Raw genomic sequence first — 14,147 nt, 5'->3', positions numbered from 1 at the left:
CTACACTGTCTATGTTTTTATTTTCCTTAGAGCACATGTCTCTCTAAAAATTGTTTTCTTGCCAACTGTCTTTGCCCACTAGACTATAAGCTCTGAGAGACCAGGGACGTCATCTCTGTCACTTCTATATCCCATTGACAAGAAAAGTGTTTGGCACTTAAAAGGTGTTTGTGAGCTGGGCGCAGTGGCTCATGCCTGTAATCTCAACACTTTGGGAGGCCGAGGTGGGAGGATCACTTGAGCCCATGAGTTTGAGACCAACATGGGCAACGTGGCAAAACCCTGTATCTACAAAAAATTAAAAAATTAGCCAGGTGTGTTGGTGCACACCTGTCGCCCCAGTTATTAGGGAGACTGAGGTGGGAGGATCACTTGAGCCTGGGAGGTCAAGGCTGCAGTGAGCTGTGATTGTGTCACTGCACTCCCGCCAGGCGACAGAGCAAGACCCTGTCTGAAAATCGGAAAAAGGCATTAGCCCAATAAACTATGCCTGAATGAATAAATGTCAGTTCCTGAGGTTTCATCTGATCGCTAATCTTTTCTTTTCTTTTCTTTTTTTGAGACAGAGTTTCTCTCTTGTTGCCTGGGCTGAAGTGCAATGATGTGATATTGGCTCAGCACAACCTCTGCCTCCTGGATCCAAGTGATTCTCCCGCCTCAGCCTCCTCAGTAGCTGGGACTACAGGCATGCGCCACTACACCTGGCTAATTTTTTTTTTTTTTTTGTATTTTTAGTAGAGATGGGGTTTCACCATGTTGGCCAGGCTGATCTCAAACTCCTGACCTCAGGCGATCCATCTGCCTGGGCCTCCCAAAGTGCTGGGATTACAGGCGGGAGCCACCTTGCCCGGCCCTGATTGCCAATCTTATCACACTCTTCACGTCACATCTTCTCGCAGCACCCATTCTTTTCCTTGTAGCTTTTCATGTAGTTTGTCATGATCTATTGATTGGTTTATTTGTTCGATGTCTCCCCCTTGGGCTCTAAGCCCCTCACAGGGCTCCCGTTCTTGTTTGTTCGCAACTGTGCCTCTAGCACTTAGAACAACACAAAGCAGGTTTTCAATAAACATCTGACAAACCACAAGTGGACAAACAGCTCCCTCCCCTGCAGCCCCGGGGTAGGGGTTTGCTTGCACCTCAGTGACTCAGGCAGGCACCCTCACCTGCACAGCAGGTTGACACGCAGCTGTGACCAAGATTCGGGGGAGTCGGGGTTTGCGCCAGGAAGGAGCCACCATCCCAGAGAGGGATGGATGCAAGAAGGGGCAGAATGACATAACCTCTTCCTTCCGCCAACATCCATGGGAAATTCATTTGCCAAGCACCTGCCATGGGACTGGGGCAGGGGGAGGTTCTCCTTCTTTGATAGCCTGGGAGAAGAAAGTAAACTGGGTGTACAGGTGAGGAGGTTTTAATAAACTGAGACCAAAACACAGATGATTAATTAAACAAAGGGGGCTACATTTTGGTGTACAATCAAGGAGGTGAAAAATATAACATCGACAAAACCAGGATTAAAAAAGGGCTGATTTTGGCTGGGTGCAGTGGCTCACGCTTGTAATCCCAGCACTTTGGGAGGCCGAGGCAGGTGGATCACCTGAGGTCAGGAGTTTGAGACCACCCTGGCCAACATGGTGGAACTCCATCCTACTAAAAATACAAAAATTACCCAGGTGTGGTGGCGTGTACCTGTAATCCCAGCTACTCAGGAGGCTGAGGCAGGAGAATTGCTTGAACCTGGGAGGCAGAGGTTGCAGTGAGCTGAGATCACGCCGCTGTACTCCAGCCTGGGGGATAGAGCGAAACTGTGCCTCCAAAAAAACAAAAAGAAGATGGAACACAGTTCAAAGTGGGAGAAACGCCACCTCTTGATCTCCGGGTGGATTAGGATTCTGACACTCATCACCCACTCTTCTCTGCCCAGCCACCTCCTGGTGTGGGAAACTCCATCATTTCAGCCCTGGACCAGGGCAGAAAAACCACACCTGACTTTGCCCAGGAAGTTGGCTTTTTCCCTGGAGTGTGAAACCGGGAAACAGATTTGATGAACTCAAGCTTGGAGAGGTGGCACACTTAGTCACCCTCTATAGGCAGAGCCCAGAGGAGGCAGAAGCTTCTGCGTATCTGTCCTGGGATGCCTGTCTTTGGGTGGAGTCAAGTGTCCAAGAGCTGGAGAGGAACCCTGGGTCCTCTGAGGGGAGTGGGCCTTAGCACTCTTGTTTGAGCAAAGCCTGAAAACACGTGCAGATTCTCGCCACACCTGGGCACCCACACACATAGCTCTGCCACCTCCAGCTGCTCACACCCTGCACATTCCTTCCTGCCTGGCCTTCCCACCAGCAATCCCACCTCCACCCCTCTCTCAGTCTCTCCCCTTGGCACCAAAACCCAAATATCTTTCACCCTTGCACCCACTGTAGCCACCCACTGGCTCTTGTTCTGGTCTTAGCCTCCTCCAAACCGGCTCCTAGATCCATCTGCTGCCCCAAGCCTGCCCACCACCACCTGCCCTTCCTTCTAATGCCCTTTTCATGCCCAAGGTCAGACTCTCAGCTGTTTCCCCTCCAACCTGAGCCAAAATGTCAACGCTTGGAGCTTCAGGTTGGGGCTTAGGAGGGCCCATGCGGGGAGGGCAGGAAGGATGAGCGCCTGGCCCCAGCCCAGGTTCTGTCTCACAGGCTCCTGCTGCCCCGGGTCTTCGGCCCCTCCCCGTGGCTGCCTCGACCGGCTTTTCAGGAGACACTGCGTCCTGTTCCAGCTCATGGCAATCAGCCCCCTGCCCTTGCCCAAGGGCTGGGAGGCAGGCGGTCTGGGTTCTGTGACAGGAATGGGATCCCGCCTCCAAAATCCGCAACACTCCCCAAGAGACCCTATGCTGTCCTGGCGACCCAGGCGCCCTTCCCTCCAGCACCCTGTGAAACCCAGACTTGGGCTTGGAGTCTCTTCCTTTGGCTTCCTTGAATCTATCCATTTGTCCAGTCAATAAATATTTACTGAACCCCAGGCAGTGTTCAAGAAGCTATGAATACAGCAGTGACCAACATGACCAATTTACATTCCTAGTAGGTGAGACAAGCAATAAAAAATAAAGATAATTTCAGAATTTTTTTTTTTTTTTTTTTTTTTGCTGTGAAAACAAAAGGGTGATACTACAGAGTATAATTAATGTCATGTTATGGTCAGGGGAGGTTTTCTTTCAAAGTTGGCATTTAAGTCAAGTATGGATGAGGAGGAGCCAGCCATGTAAAGATCTGGGTTCTGCATTCCAGGCAGAGAGAGGAGCATGTGCAAAGGCCCTGCAGCAAGAATGAGCTTGGTGTGTTTGTGGAACAGGGAGAAGGCCTGTGTGGCTGGAATGGAATGAGTGAAGGGCAGGGGCCGGCCCACAAGAATGAGGTCTGATGACTCCCTCAAACCCCCTAGGGTTCTTCCCTCTCCAGACGGTGCCTCCCATCATTGTAGCCCCTCACTGCTGGGGGAGCTGGAGGCTTAGATGCCTGAGAGGAGTGAGGTGTTGAGGAATCCCCTGCATCCCAGGGACAGAGAGTGGTGGAAGGTGGGTTTGAGAGAGAGGAGTCCTGGACAGTGGGTGAGGAATGAAAAGAGGAGGTGGTTGGAAGGGCAGACACCCATCTCTGGGGTGGAGGGCAAGAAGCAAAGATGCCAGAGTTCTTCTCCATCCATGACTCACCCTCTCTTCCTCCTCCTCTCCATTGCTCAACTCCAAATCTCCCTGGGAAACACCTCCTTGACTGAGGACCAAGTCAGTGCCTCACAGAGGTAATTGAGTCATGAGGGGTGGAGAAGAGGGCTAGAGGGAGAGAGAATAAATAGCAGTGTGGCTTCCCAGGCTCCTCTCTGCATCCTCCCCGACCTTCCCAGCAATATGCATCTTGCACATCTGGTCAGCTCCTGCTCCCTCCTTCTGCTACTGGGGGCCCTGCCTGGATGGGCGGCCAGCGATGACCCCATTGAGAAGGTCATTGAAGGGATCAACCGAGGGCTGAGCAATGCAGAGAGAGAGGTGGGCAAGGCCCTGGATGGCATCAACAGTGGAATCACGCACGCTGGAAGGGAAGTGGAGAAGGTTTTCAACGGACTTAGCAACATGGGGAGCCACACCGGCAAGGAGTTGGACAAAGGCGTCCAGGGGCTCAACCACGGAATGGACAAGGTAGCCCATGAGATCAACCATGGTATTGGACAAGCAGGAAAGGAAGCAGAGAAGTTTGGCCATGGGGTCAACAACGCTGCTGGACAGGTTGGGAAGGAGGCAGACAAACTGATCCACCATGGGGTCCATCACGGGGCCAACCAGGCGGGAAGTGAGGCAGGGAGGTTTGGCCAGGGGGCCCACCATGCTGCGGGGCAGGCTGGAAATGAGGCTGGGAGGTTTGGCCAGGGTATCCACCATGCTGCAGGGCAGGCAGGAAACGAGGCAGGGAGGTTTGGCCAGGGGGCCCACCATGGTCTCAGTGAGGGCTGGAAGGAAACAGAGAAGTTTGGCCAGGGGATCCACCATACTGCTGGTCAGGTTGGGAAGGAGGCAGAGAAGTTTGGCCAGGGGGTCCACCATGCTGCTGGTCAGGTTGGGAAGGAGGCAGAGAAGTTTGGCCAGGGGGCCCACCATGCTGCTGGTCAGGTTGGGAAGGAGGCAGAGAAGTTTGGCCAGGGGGCCCACCATGCTGCTGGTCAGGTTGGGAAGGAGGCAGAGAAGTTTGGCCAGGGGGCCCACCATGCTGCGGGGCAGGCCGGAAATGAGGCTGGGAGGTTTGGCCAGGGGGCCCACCACGCTGTGGGGCAGGCCGGAAATGAGGCAGGGAGGTTTGGCCAGGGTATCCACCATGCTGCAGGGCAGGCGGGAAATGAGGCAGGGAGGTTTGGCCAGGGGGTCCATCATGGACTCAGTGAGGGCTGGAAGGAGACAGAGAAGTTTGGCCAGGGAATCCACCATACTGCTGGTCAGGTTGGGAAGGAGGCAGAGAAGTTAGGCCAGGGGGTCCACCATGCTGCCAGTCAGTTTGGGAAGGAAACAGAGAAGCTCGGCCATGGGATCCACCATGGGGTTAATGAGGCCTGGAAGGAAGCAGAGAAGTTTGGCCAGGGAGTCCACCATGCTGCCTCGCAGGTGGGGAAGGAGGGAGACGGAGCGGTCCAAGGCCTCCATCATGGCATTAGTCAGGCTGGAAGGGAGGCGGGGCAGTTTGGCCACGACATTCACTATGCAGCAGGGCAGGCTGGGAAAGAGGGAGACATAGCAGTCCACGGTGTCCAACCCGGGGTCCATGAGGCCGGGAGGGAGGCTGGGCAATTTGGCCAGGGAGTTCACCACACCCTTGAACAGGCCGGAAAGGAAGCAGATAAAGCGGTCCAAGGGTTCCACACTGGGGTCCACCAGGCTGGGAAGGAAGCAGAGAAACTTGGCCAAGGGGTCAACCATGCTGCTGACCAGGCCGGAAAGGAAGCAGACAAAGCGGTCCAAGGGTTCCACACCGGGGTTCACGAGGCTGGGAAGGAGGCAGAGCAGTTTGGCCAGGGAGTTCACCATACCCTTGAACAGGCCGGAAAAGAAGCAGACAAAGCGGTCCAAGGGTTCCACACTGGGGTCCACCAGGCTGGGAAGGAAGCAGAGAAACTTGGTCAAGGGGTCAACCATGCTGCTGACCAGGCTGGAAAGGAAGTGGAGAAGCTTGGCCAAGGTGCCCACCATGCTGCTGGCCAGGCCGGGAAGGAGCCGCAGAATGCTCATAGTGGGGTCAACCAAGCCAGCAAGGAGGCCAACCAGCTGCTGAATGTAGGTGAACAGGATGGGGAAATGGGGGACATGGGGGTTGGGGGAGGGAAAGGTTAAACCTCTGGGACATTTGGGGGGGTCCATGTAGTCTTCGTTTGGTGAAAGAAGCTTGGGCAGCTGTATCACTGTGCTTCTCCCCCAAGCTGTATCACTGTGCTTCTCCCCCAAGCTGTATCACTGTGCTTCTCCCCTTTCCCCATCTCCCTTACAAAGGAGCTGGTGGTAGCTGGTCAGATAGGGTGAGCCACCTTATCTGCAAAGCATGTATCAGACAGGGTGGTGGGCACTCCTGGTTAAGGGGGCCTCAAGTGGGGACCGTGAAGCCCCTCCTGGGGAATGGGAAACAGTTCCTGAGATCAAGATCTAGTATAGGCACTCACTGCAAAGGCATTGAGTGTTGAGAAAACCTGGTGAGGAGAGTGAGCATGAGGAACAGCTTTTGCAGATGAGCCTTGGCCTGTGCAATCTTCGTAACTACCCTCTGATGTGGTCAAGATGAGGCTGCTGGCGCCCTGATTCTCAGATAAGGAAACAAAGGCTCAGAGAAGTTAGGGGACGTGCCAAGGTCCTGTGGCTAGTGCCCAGCTTTGGCGGAGGGCAGGCCAGTGTTTTCTTCCCCTACACTGCCCAGCCAGGAGAGTTTTTCTGGAAGGTTTCTCTCACCCATTTATGCAGAGGGAACAGAAGCTGGGTTCAGTGGCTCATGCCTGTAATCCCAGCACTTTGGGAGGCCGAGACAGGCGGATCGCTTGAGGTCAGGAGTTCAAGAGCAAGCCTGGCCAACATGGTGAAACCCCGTCTCTACTAAAAATACAAAAATTAGCCGGGTGTGGTGGCGGGCGCCTCTAATCCCAGCTACTCAGGAGGCTGAGGCAGGAGAATCCCTTGAACCTGGGAATCGGAGGTTGCAGTGAGCCAAGATCGTGCCATTGCACCCCAGCCTGGGCAACAGAGTGAGACTCTGTCTCAAAAAATAATAATAATAAAATAAAATATGTAGAGGGAACAGAGACTGGAGGCAGGCAAATAGCGCCACTCACAACAGAACAGACACCAAGAAGGGAGCGTGGGGAGCAGGAGAGGGTGGACTCCTGTGCGCCCTCACTTTCCAGGCTCCATGAGGGGTCCTGGGATCTGCAAGATGTGACTGGCTCCGAACTCAAAGCCCAGAGCCGCATCTGCCGCCAGACAGAGCCAGGGTGGGGAGGAACGGTGCAGTAGAGGAGTGGGCGCGGCAGGCTGCAGGGTGCCACGAGCAGAGGTGCACTGTGGGAGTTGGGGGCTCGCAACAGCAACCGGGGTTGGGGGCGCTGCTGGGGTGCATGGCTGAGTGTCTGGGGCTGGGTTAAGGACGAGGATCAGTGGAGTTAGGGATGCAGCTAGACAGGGCATAGAAGGGTAGATGTGAGGTCAGGGCTGAGGTGAAACTAGGTCCTGCTAATGGCATGGGTCCTCTACCTTCCCTTTCCACCAGCCCCTCCTCCGTGACTGAGGGCACTTCGTTAAGGAAATTAAAAGGGGCTTTGGGGAGGAAAAGGTAGCAGGAGGCAGAATGCCCACGGGAGCACAGGCTTTGGGTTTTCTTCTGGATAGTGAGGAGGCAGTGGGTTAAGCTGTGCCTCCCACTCCAGCCCCAGTCACCCTGGAGGGGACCAGGTCACTGGGGAAAGGGAACTGGGAGACCCCCAGGATTAAGGGTTTGTAACAAGAGTCTGGGCTTTGTCCACAGGGCAACCATCAAAGCGGATCTTCCGGCCATCAAGGAGGGGCCACAACCACGCCGTTAGCCTCTGGGGTAAGTGCGGACTCCGGGGTAGGGGAGAGAAGGCCCCTGGGAGTTCCCTAGCATGGCTGTGGGTCGGACACTGGAAACTGACCTTCTTGTCCTTGGATTGCAGGCCTCGGTCAACACGCCTTTCATCAACCTTCCCGCTCTGTGGAGGGTGAGTGCCACACCGTGTCTCCTTTCTGCTCTGCGTCCTGATAGACACTCTCACCCTGATCCCTTCCCAGTGTCTGTTGGACCCTCCAACCTGATACCCAGTCCTGGGCTTTCCTCTCTCCACCCGCTCTCTCCCCTTTGCACCCTGCCCTCATCTTTTGGGTGCTTTTCATTTCCACCAAGGCAAACACAAGCTGGCAGAGAAGACCTCCAGGGCCCTGGTGCCCCTGGGAGCCAGGGAGTGGGGAGGGGCTGCTGACTGTTCTCATTCCCTCTCTCTCCCTGTCCTCGTTCCTGACTGACTTCCCTCCTGTCCCCCCACCCTGCTGCAAATGCCTTTGCTTCATGCTGAGAGGAGGAGCCTGTGGCTTTGTCCTCTCCCTGGTGCAAGGTCACCCCAGTGTAGAGGCTCCTGTGGAATCCTTGTTCCCACTTGGGGCTCAAAGTAACCTCCTGACTCTCTTTCTTTATTTTAATTTATTGAGACAGAGTCTCACTCTATCTCCCAGGCTGGAGTGCAGTGGCGCAATCTCAGCTCGCTGCAACCGTCACCTCCTGGGTTCAAGTGATTCTCCTATCTCAGCCTCCTGAGTAGCTGGGATTACAGGTGTGCGCCAACATGCCCAGCTAATTTCTGTATTTTTAGTAGAGACGGGGATTTCACCATATCGGCCAGGCTGGTCTCGAACTCCTGATCTCAAGTGATCCCCCCTTCCTCGGCCTCCCAAAGTGCTGGGATTACAGGCATAAGCCACTGTGCCCAGGCTTTTTTTGCATTTATTATATCTGCTGCCTGAGACCGGGTGCAGGCCAGGGTGAGGGTGTGTTACGGAGGAGGAAGGCCCACCCTTGTGTATCCTGGGCTATGGGGGCTGCAGAGCATCTTCTGAGGCTAAACACACGAGGCTTGCTTGTTCCTGCAGAGGCCCCAGCCCCTCTGGCTGCGGGAGCTGGCTTCCTCATGTTCTTAAGTTTAGTTGCTGCCTTCCTGAAGCTGTTCCTCAGAACCTAACTCCGGGGCCAGAGCAGCCAGTGCCTCTTGCGCTTCTCCTGAGGGGTGGGGCTGAGGTCTCAGGCCCTCATCATGACTGTAGACCCAGCATTCACCCTGCTCTCCTTCTCTCTTCCAGAGCGTCGCCAACATCATGCCCTAAACGGGCACCTGCCCTTGCTGGGAGACTAATGTTGCCGTTGTCACATCAGCTGACATGACCTGGAGGGGCTGGGGGTGGGGGACAGGTTTCTGGAGTCCCTGAAGGGGGTTGTACTGGGATTTGTGAATAAACTCGATACACTATGCTGTCTCATCGTGGTCCCCTGGGCTCCCTAAGGAGGGATGGAGAGGGAGGCGGGAGGGGCTTGTCTTTTCTTGTTACTTTGCTGAAGGAGTCAGGGTGTCTGATGCACAGGGGGGTTGGGCTGGAGATTTCAGGCTGATCAGCCGTAAAAGGGCAGGTAATGGGGGCAAACTACACTTTACTGGGGTGCAAAGTTCATGCTGGCTAATGGCAGGAGGACTCGTGCAGGGAAAAGCACTGCCGGCCACTGGTGGGGACAGACACACCGGGAGAGAATGGTCTGGGTCCAGGAGGTAGCATCCTCAGTCAAGGGGGTGGGGCGCCAAAAGAATAACAACAATAACTTGTATTTATTGTGCAGTTAAGACATGCCAGGCTGCCTGCCAGGCGCGTTACCTGCATGACATCATTGACTCCTCCCAACCACCCAGTTAGGTGAAAGGGACTGTTATTGCCCCATTTTATAGAGAAGCACGTGGGGGCTTGCACACATTAAGAAACATGACCAAGTTTACAGTCAGTGAGTGGAGGGAGAGAGACAGTGAAGAGCTACAAAGGATATTCTGGAAAAACAGAGGTCTTTGCCCTTTGGCAGCAGCGGAGAGGGGGAATCGGTGAACAGGAAAAGTGAGACACGGGATGGGGCCGGGGATCCTCTCAGGGGAAGGAGGGGGAAGGATGGAAGGCTCAGGTGGAAGACATGTTGGTGACAGGAGCCACCGAGTGGGGGCACAGAAGGCCCCATTTTCAGATCTGTGCACCATTCAAAGCCCAGAGGAACGACGATTACAATTACTGAGTATAGAGCACTTGCTAGACTCAAGGTACCGGCTACAGAGGTGTTCATATTCTCTCTCTCTTTTTTTTTTTGAGACAGAGTCTTGCTCTTTTGTCCAGGCTAGAGTGCAGAGATGCGATCATGGCTCACTGCAGCCTCGACCTCCTTGGCTCAAGCAATCCTCCCACCTCAGCCTCCTGAGTAGCTGGAACTACTACAGGCACGCGCCACCACATTCAGCTAATTAAATTTTTTTTTTTTTTTTTTTTTTTTTTAGAGAGGGGGTCTCACTAGTCTCACTATATTGCCCAGGCTGTTCTCAAACCTGGGCTCAAGGGAGTCTCCCGCCTCAGCCTCTTGAGTAGCTGGAACTATAGGCACGCACCACCACACTTGGCTAATTAAAAATTATTTTTTTGGCCGGGTGCAGTGGCTCATGCCTATAATCCCAGTACTTTGGGAGGCCAAAGCTGGCGGATCACGAGGTCAAGTGTTCAAGACTAGCCTGACCAACATGGTGAAATCCTGTCTTTACTAAAAATACAAAAAAAAAAAAAAAAAAAAAAAATGGCCGGGCGCGGTGGCTCACACCTGTAATCCCAGCACTTTGGGAGGCCGAGGCGGGCGGATCACAAGGTCAGGAGATCGAGACCATGGTGAAACCCCGTCTCTACTAAAAATACAAAAAATTAGCCGGGCGCGGTTGTGGGCGCCTGTAGTCCCAGCTACTCGGGAGGCTGAGGCAGGAGAATGGCGTGAACCCGGGAGGCGGAGCTTGCAGTGAGCCGAGATCGCGCCACTGCACTCCAGCCTGGGCGACAGAGCGAGACTCCGTCTCAAAAAAAAAATTAGCTGGGTGTGGTGGTGGGTGCCTGTAATCCCAGCTACTCAGGAGGTTGAGGCAGGAGAATCACTTGAACCTGGAAAATGGAGGTTGCAGTGAGCTGAGATTGTGCCTCTGCACTCCAGCCTGAATGACAAGGCGAGACTCCATCGCAAAAACAACAACAACAACAACAAAAAAAACAGGGCCTCACTATATTGCCCAGGCTGTTCTCAAACTCCTGGGCTCAGGGGATTCTCCCGCCTTGGCCTCCCGAAGTGGTGGCATTACAGGCAAGGCCACTTCATCTGGCCCGTTCATGTTCTTTAAGTCTCCCACAACCCAAAGGCAGAAGCCCTCTTCTCGTCAACACTGTATGGATGAGGACGCTGCAGCTCCGTGGGACGAGGGCACCCACAGAGAAAACAGCAGGCCTGGGTCTGGCTCCATCTATCGCCAGCACCTGACTTCTCATGGTTCCCCGTGAAGTCTCTGTAACCCTCCCAGGCACTAGCCTGGGCGCTGGGAGACTTGCGTTCCAACCAGGAGCAAGATGCCTGAAGGCAGCGTATTTCCCGGAGGCAGGGATTCCACAACTGTTGCTTCCAGCTCCAAAATTCCGTCAGTGGGGGACTGGAACTAAGAGACAGTGTTCTTGCCCTTGGGGAATTCACAGCTTTCCTCGGAGGCAAGGCCTGTAAACAGAATGTGAATGCAAACACACAAAGCCACGCATCAATAAGAGCTCAATGACTGGCAAGGGGAGGGGCCTACATTTGTGCAAAAAACGTGAGGTTCCTCACTTTATAGTCACTGCATTTTCCCTTATTCTGTGGAATACCATAATTTCATTACATATGCTCCTTCCCTCCCCCTGCGATATTTTATTTTGAAAACATTTCAAACATCATGAAAAGATGAGTTTTATAGTGAACACCAACATTCTCACCACTTAGATTTTTACCATACTTGCTTGATCACGCATCTGTCCATTTAGCCCCATATCAAACATTTTTGATGTATTTCAAAGTAAACTGTAAACATTATGTTTGCTGCATTTTGTCTTCTTTATTTTTTGAGACAGAGTCTTGGTCTGTTGTTCAGGCTGAAGTTCAGTAGCAGGGTCATGGCTAACTGCAGCCTCAATCTCCTGGGCTCAAGGAATCCTCCCACTTCAGCCTCTCAAGTAGCTGGGACTACAAGCACACACCACCATGCCTGGCTAATTTTTAAATTTTTTTTTGTAGAGATGGGGGTCTCATTATGTTGCCCAGGCTGGTCCTGAACTCCTGAGCTCAGGCAATCCTTCCGCCTCAGCCTCCCAAAGTGCTGGGAATACAGGTGTGAGCCACGGCACCCACCTGCTTGCTGCACTGATGTAAATAGAACCTTCCATTCATGTCACATACTGAGTGAGGGTCTGCTCTGTGCTGGACTTCGTTTCACAGGTATTGGAGGAGGCTCTACTTAAAGGAATCCTACAGTGGCGGCTTTTGAAAAGGCAAAATTGAAGGGACTCTTTCTTTTGTGAAATAAAAGCTTTCATTGACTTTATTTATTTTTATTTAAAAAATATATACATACCTATATGTATACATATGTGTGTGTATATATATATATATTTTTTTTTTTTTGGAGACAGGTCTCACTCTGTCATCCAGGCTGGATTGCAGTGGGTGATATCAGCTCACTGCAACCTCTGCCTCCCGGGCTCAAGCAATTCTCCTGCCTCAGCCTCCCTTACAGGCGTGTGCCACCACACCCAGCTAAATTTTTGTATTTTCAGTAGAGATGGGGTTTCACCATGTTGGCCAGGCTGGTCCCGAACTCCTGACTTCAGGTGATCCGCCCGCCTCGGCCTCCCAAAGTGTTGGGATTACAGGTGTGAACCACCGTGCCTAGCCATCGCCCGGCTGATTGACTATTTTTCAGGCACATTTTCTTGCTGGGTTTGCTTGGATGGGGGTCCTGAAAATACCAAAGAGATACAAGATAATTGATAGACACTGAGTCAGTCCTGGGAGGCCTCTGAAAAAGCAGAGCTTTGAGTCTGTTTTGAGGGTAAAAGAGGCTGGGCTCTCTCCTGTCTGAAGGTCTTGCATGCTGCTCCCTCTGCTAGCAACACTTTCCATGCCCCTCGGCCCCCCATACTGGCTCTTCCCTACCCTTTGCATCTCAGCTACCTTGACCGCTCAACCTGAGCTACAGCCACCCTGTCACTCTCTCTCATAGCCCTGATCTTGTTTTTCCTGTTGGTTACGACAATCTGTAATCATATTACAAATATCCTATCCATTTCCCCCCAGACGAAGAGGTTCAAGCAGTGATGTCAAGGCCAGGTGTCAATGTCTGCCAAAAGCAGAAGGGAAGCCACTGGCTTGAGCAGGTTGGGAAGGGCCATGGAATGAATGTGAGCAAGACACAGGCTGCTTTGCCTGAGACGGGTGGAGCCAGGCTAGGGAGAAACACGGAGAGGAAGGGCCGGTTTCTGAAGATGTTGAAGAACAGGGAGAGGAGTTTGGGTGTGGCTCTCACTGGGCATCTTTTATAGGGTCTGTGCTAAGCACTTACAGGCATGATTCATTTCATCCCCACAACCACCTAGGAGGCAAGTACCATGATCATCGCCCTCACAGATGTTGAAGAAGAGGTGCACAGAAGGGAGCGTGTTGCCTGAGGCCACCCAGCTAGTAAGTGGTGAAGGCCAGGCTCCTGTTCAAGGGCACTTCCCTGCTGGACATCTCTAGCAGTGAAGTGGCCTGCTGCCCTTTCGACTCCCAGGAAGGGGGAGGGGGCTACATCCAAATGAATGTTGTCTTGTTTGTTTGTTTTTTTGACAGAATCTTGTTCTGTTGCCCAGGCTAGAGTGCAGTGACACGATCTTGGCTCACTGCAACCTCCAAATCCCGGGTTCAGGAGATTCTCCTGCCTCAGCCTCCCAAGTAGCTGGGATTACAGGCGCACACCACGCCTGGCTAATTTTTGTATTTTTAGTAGTGATGGGGTTTCACCATGTTGGCCAGGCTGGTCTTGAACTCCTGATCTGAGGTAATCAGCCTGCCTTGGCCTCCCAAAGTGCTGGGATTACAGGTGTGAGCCACCCCGTTCTGGTTCCAAATGAGTGTTCTTTAAAAGTAAGTTTCTGTATCTGGCATTTTTTTTTTTTTTTTAAATTGAGGCAGTGTCTCGCCCTGTCATCCAGGCTGGAGTGCAGTGGCGTAATCATGGCTCACTGCAACCTCTGCCTCCAGGGTTCAAGCGATCCACGTGCCTCAGCTTCCCAAGTGGCTGGGACTACAGGCACATGTCACTACACCCTGGTAATTTTTGTATTTTTTGTAGAGACGGGGTCTCACCATGTTGCCCAGCGTGGTTGGGAACTCTTGGGCTCAAGCAATCTTCCCTCCTTGGCCTCCCAAGGTTCTGGGATTACAGGCGTGAGCCATGTATCTGGCATTTCAGGATGTGTGCATGTGTGTGTCTCAAGATTAAACAACTGCCGAGAAAGC

General features: G+C 53.1%; 1 protein-coding gene across 8 annotated transcripts; it reads left to right on the top strand.

Moving 5' to 3' along the window:
• Positions 1–3,795: 3,795 nt before the first annotated feature.
• On the top strand, positions 3,796–9,036 carry SBSN (suprabasin). 8 transcript variants are annotated; one of them, XM_077982285.1, is made up of 7 exons: positions 3,796–4,827; positions 4,882–4,940; positions 4,995–5,347; positions 5,564–5,797; positions 7,527–7,592; positions 7,696–7,740; positions 8,870–9,036. In XM_077982285.1, exons 1-7 carry the CDS (start codon positions 3,890–3,892, stop codon positions 8,891–8,893), a joined length of 1,719 nt encoding a protein of 572 aa, XP_077838411.1. In that variant the 5' UTR covers positions 3,796–3,889; the 3' UTR covers positions 8,894–9,036. The 8 variants fall into 8 exon arrangements, with proteins under 8 accessions (XP_077838411.1, XP_077838410.1, XP_077838409.1 ...); XM_077982284.1 differs by having other exon boundaries at positions 3,797–4,395; positions 4,450–5,797; XM_077982287.1 differs by lacking the exons at positions 4,882–4,940; positions 4,995–5,347 and having other exon boundaries at positions 3,804–4,177; positions 5,348–5,797.
• The last annotated feature ends 5,111 nt before the right edge of the window (positions 9,037–14,147 follow it).

Source organism: Macaca mulatta, chromosome 19, assembly GCF_049350105.2.
Source record: "Macaca mulatta isolate MMU2019108-1 chromosome 19, T2T-MMU8v2.0, whole genome shotgun sequence".
NCBI classification, from domain to species: Eukaryota; Metazoa; Chordata; class Mammalia; order Primates; family Cercopithecidae; genus Macaca; species Macaca mulatta.
Note: the sequence above shows the minus strand (reverse complement) of the source record. Positions and strands in the feature narration are given on the sequence as shown.

Coding starts and splice junctions, on each gene's coding strand:
- SBSN (XM_077982283.1), top strand. CDS start 3,890: ATGCATCTTGCACATCTGGTCAGCTCCTGCTCCCTCCTTCTGCTACTG. Junction 5,798..7,526: donor AGGCCAACCAGCTGCTGAAT/GTAGGTGAACAG, acceptor CTTTGTCCACAG/GGCAACCATCAAAGCGGATC. Junction 7,741..8,869: donor ACCTTCCCGCTCTGTGGAGG/GTGAGTGCCACA, acceptor TCTCTCTTCCAG/AGCGTCGCCAACATCATGCC.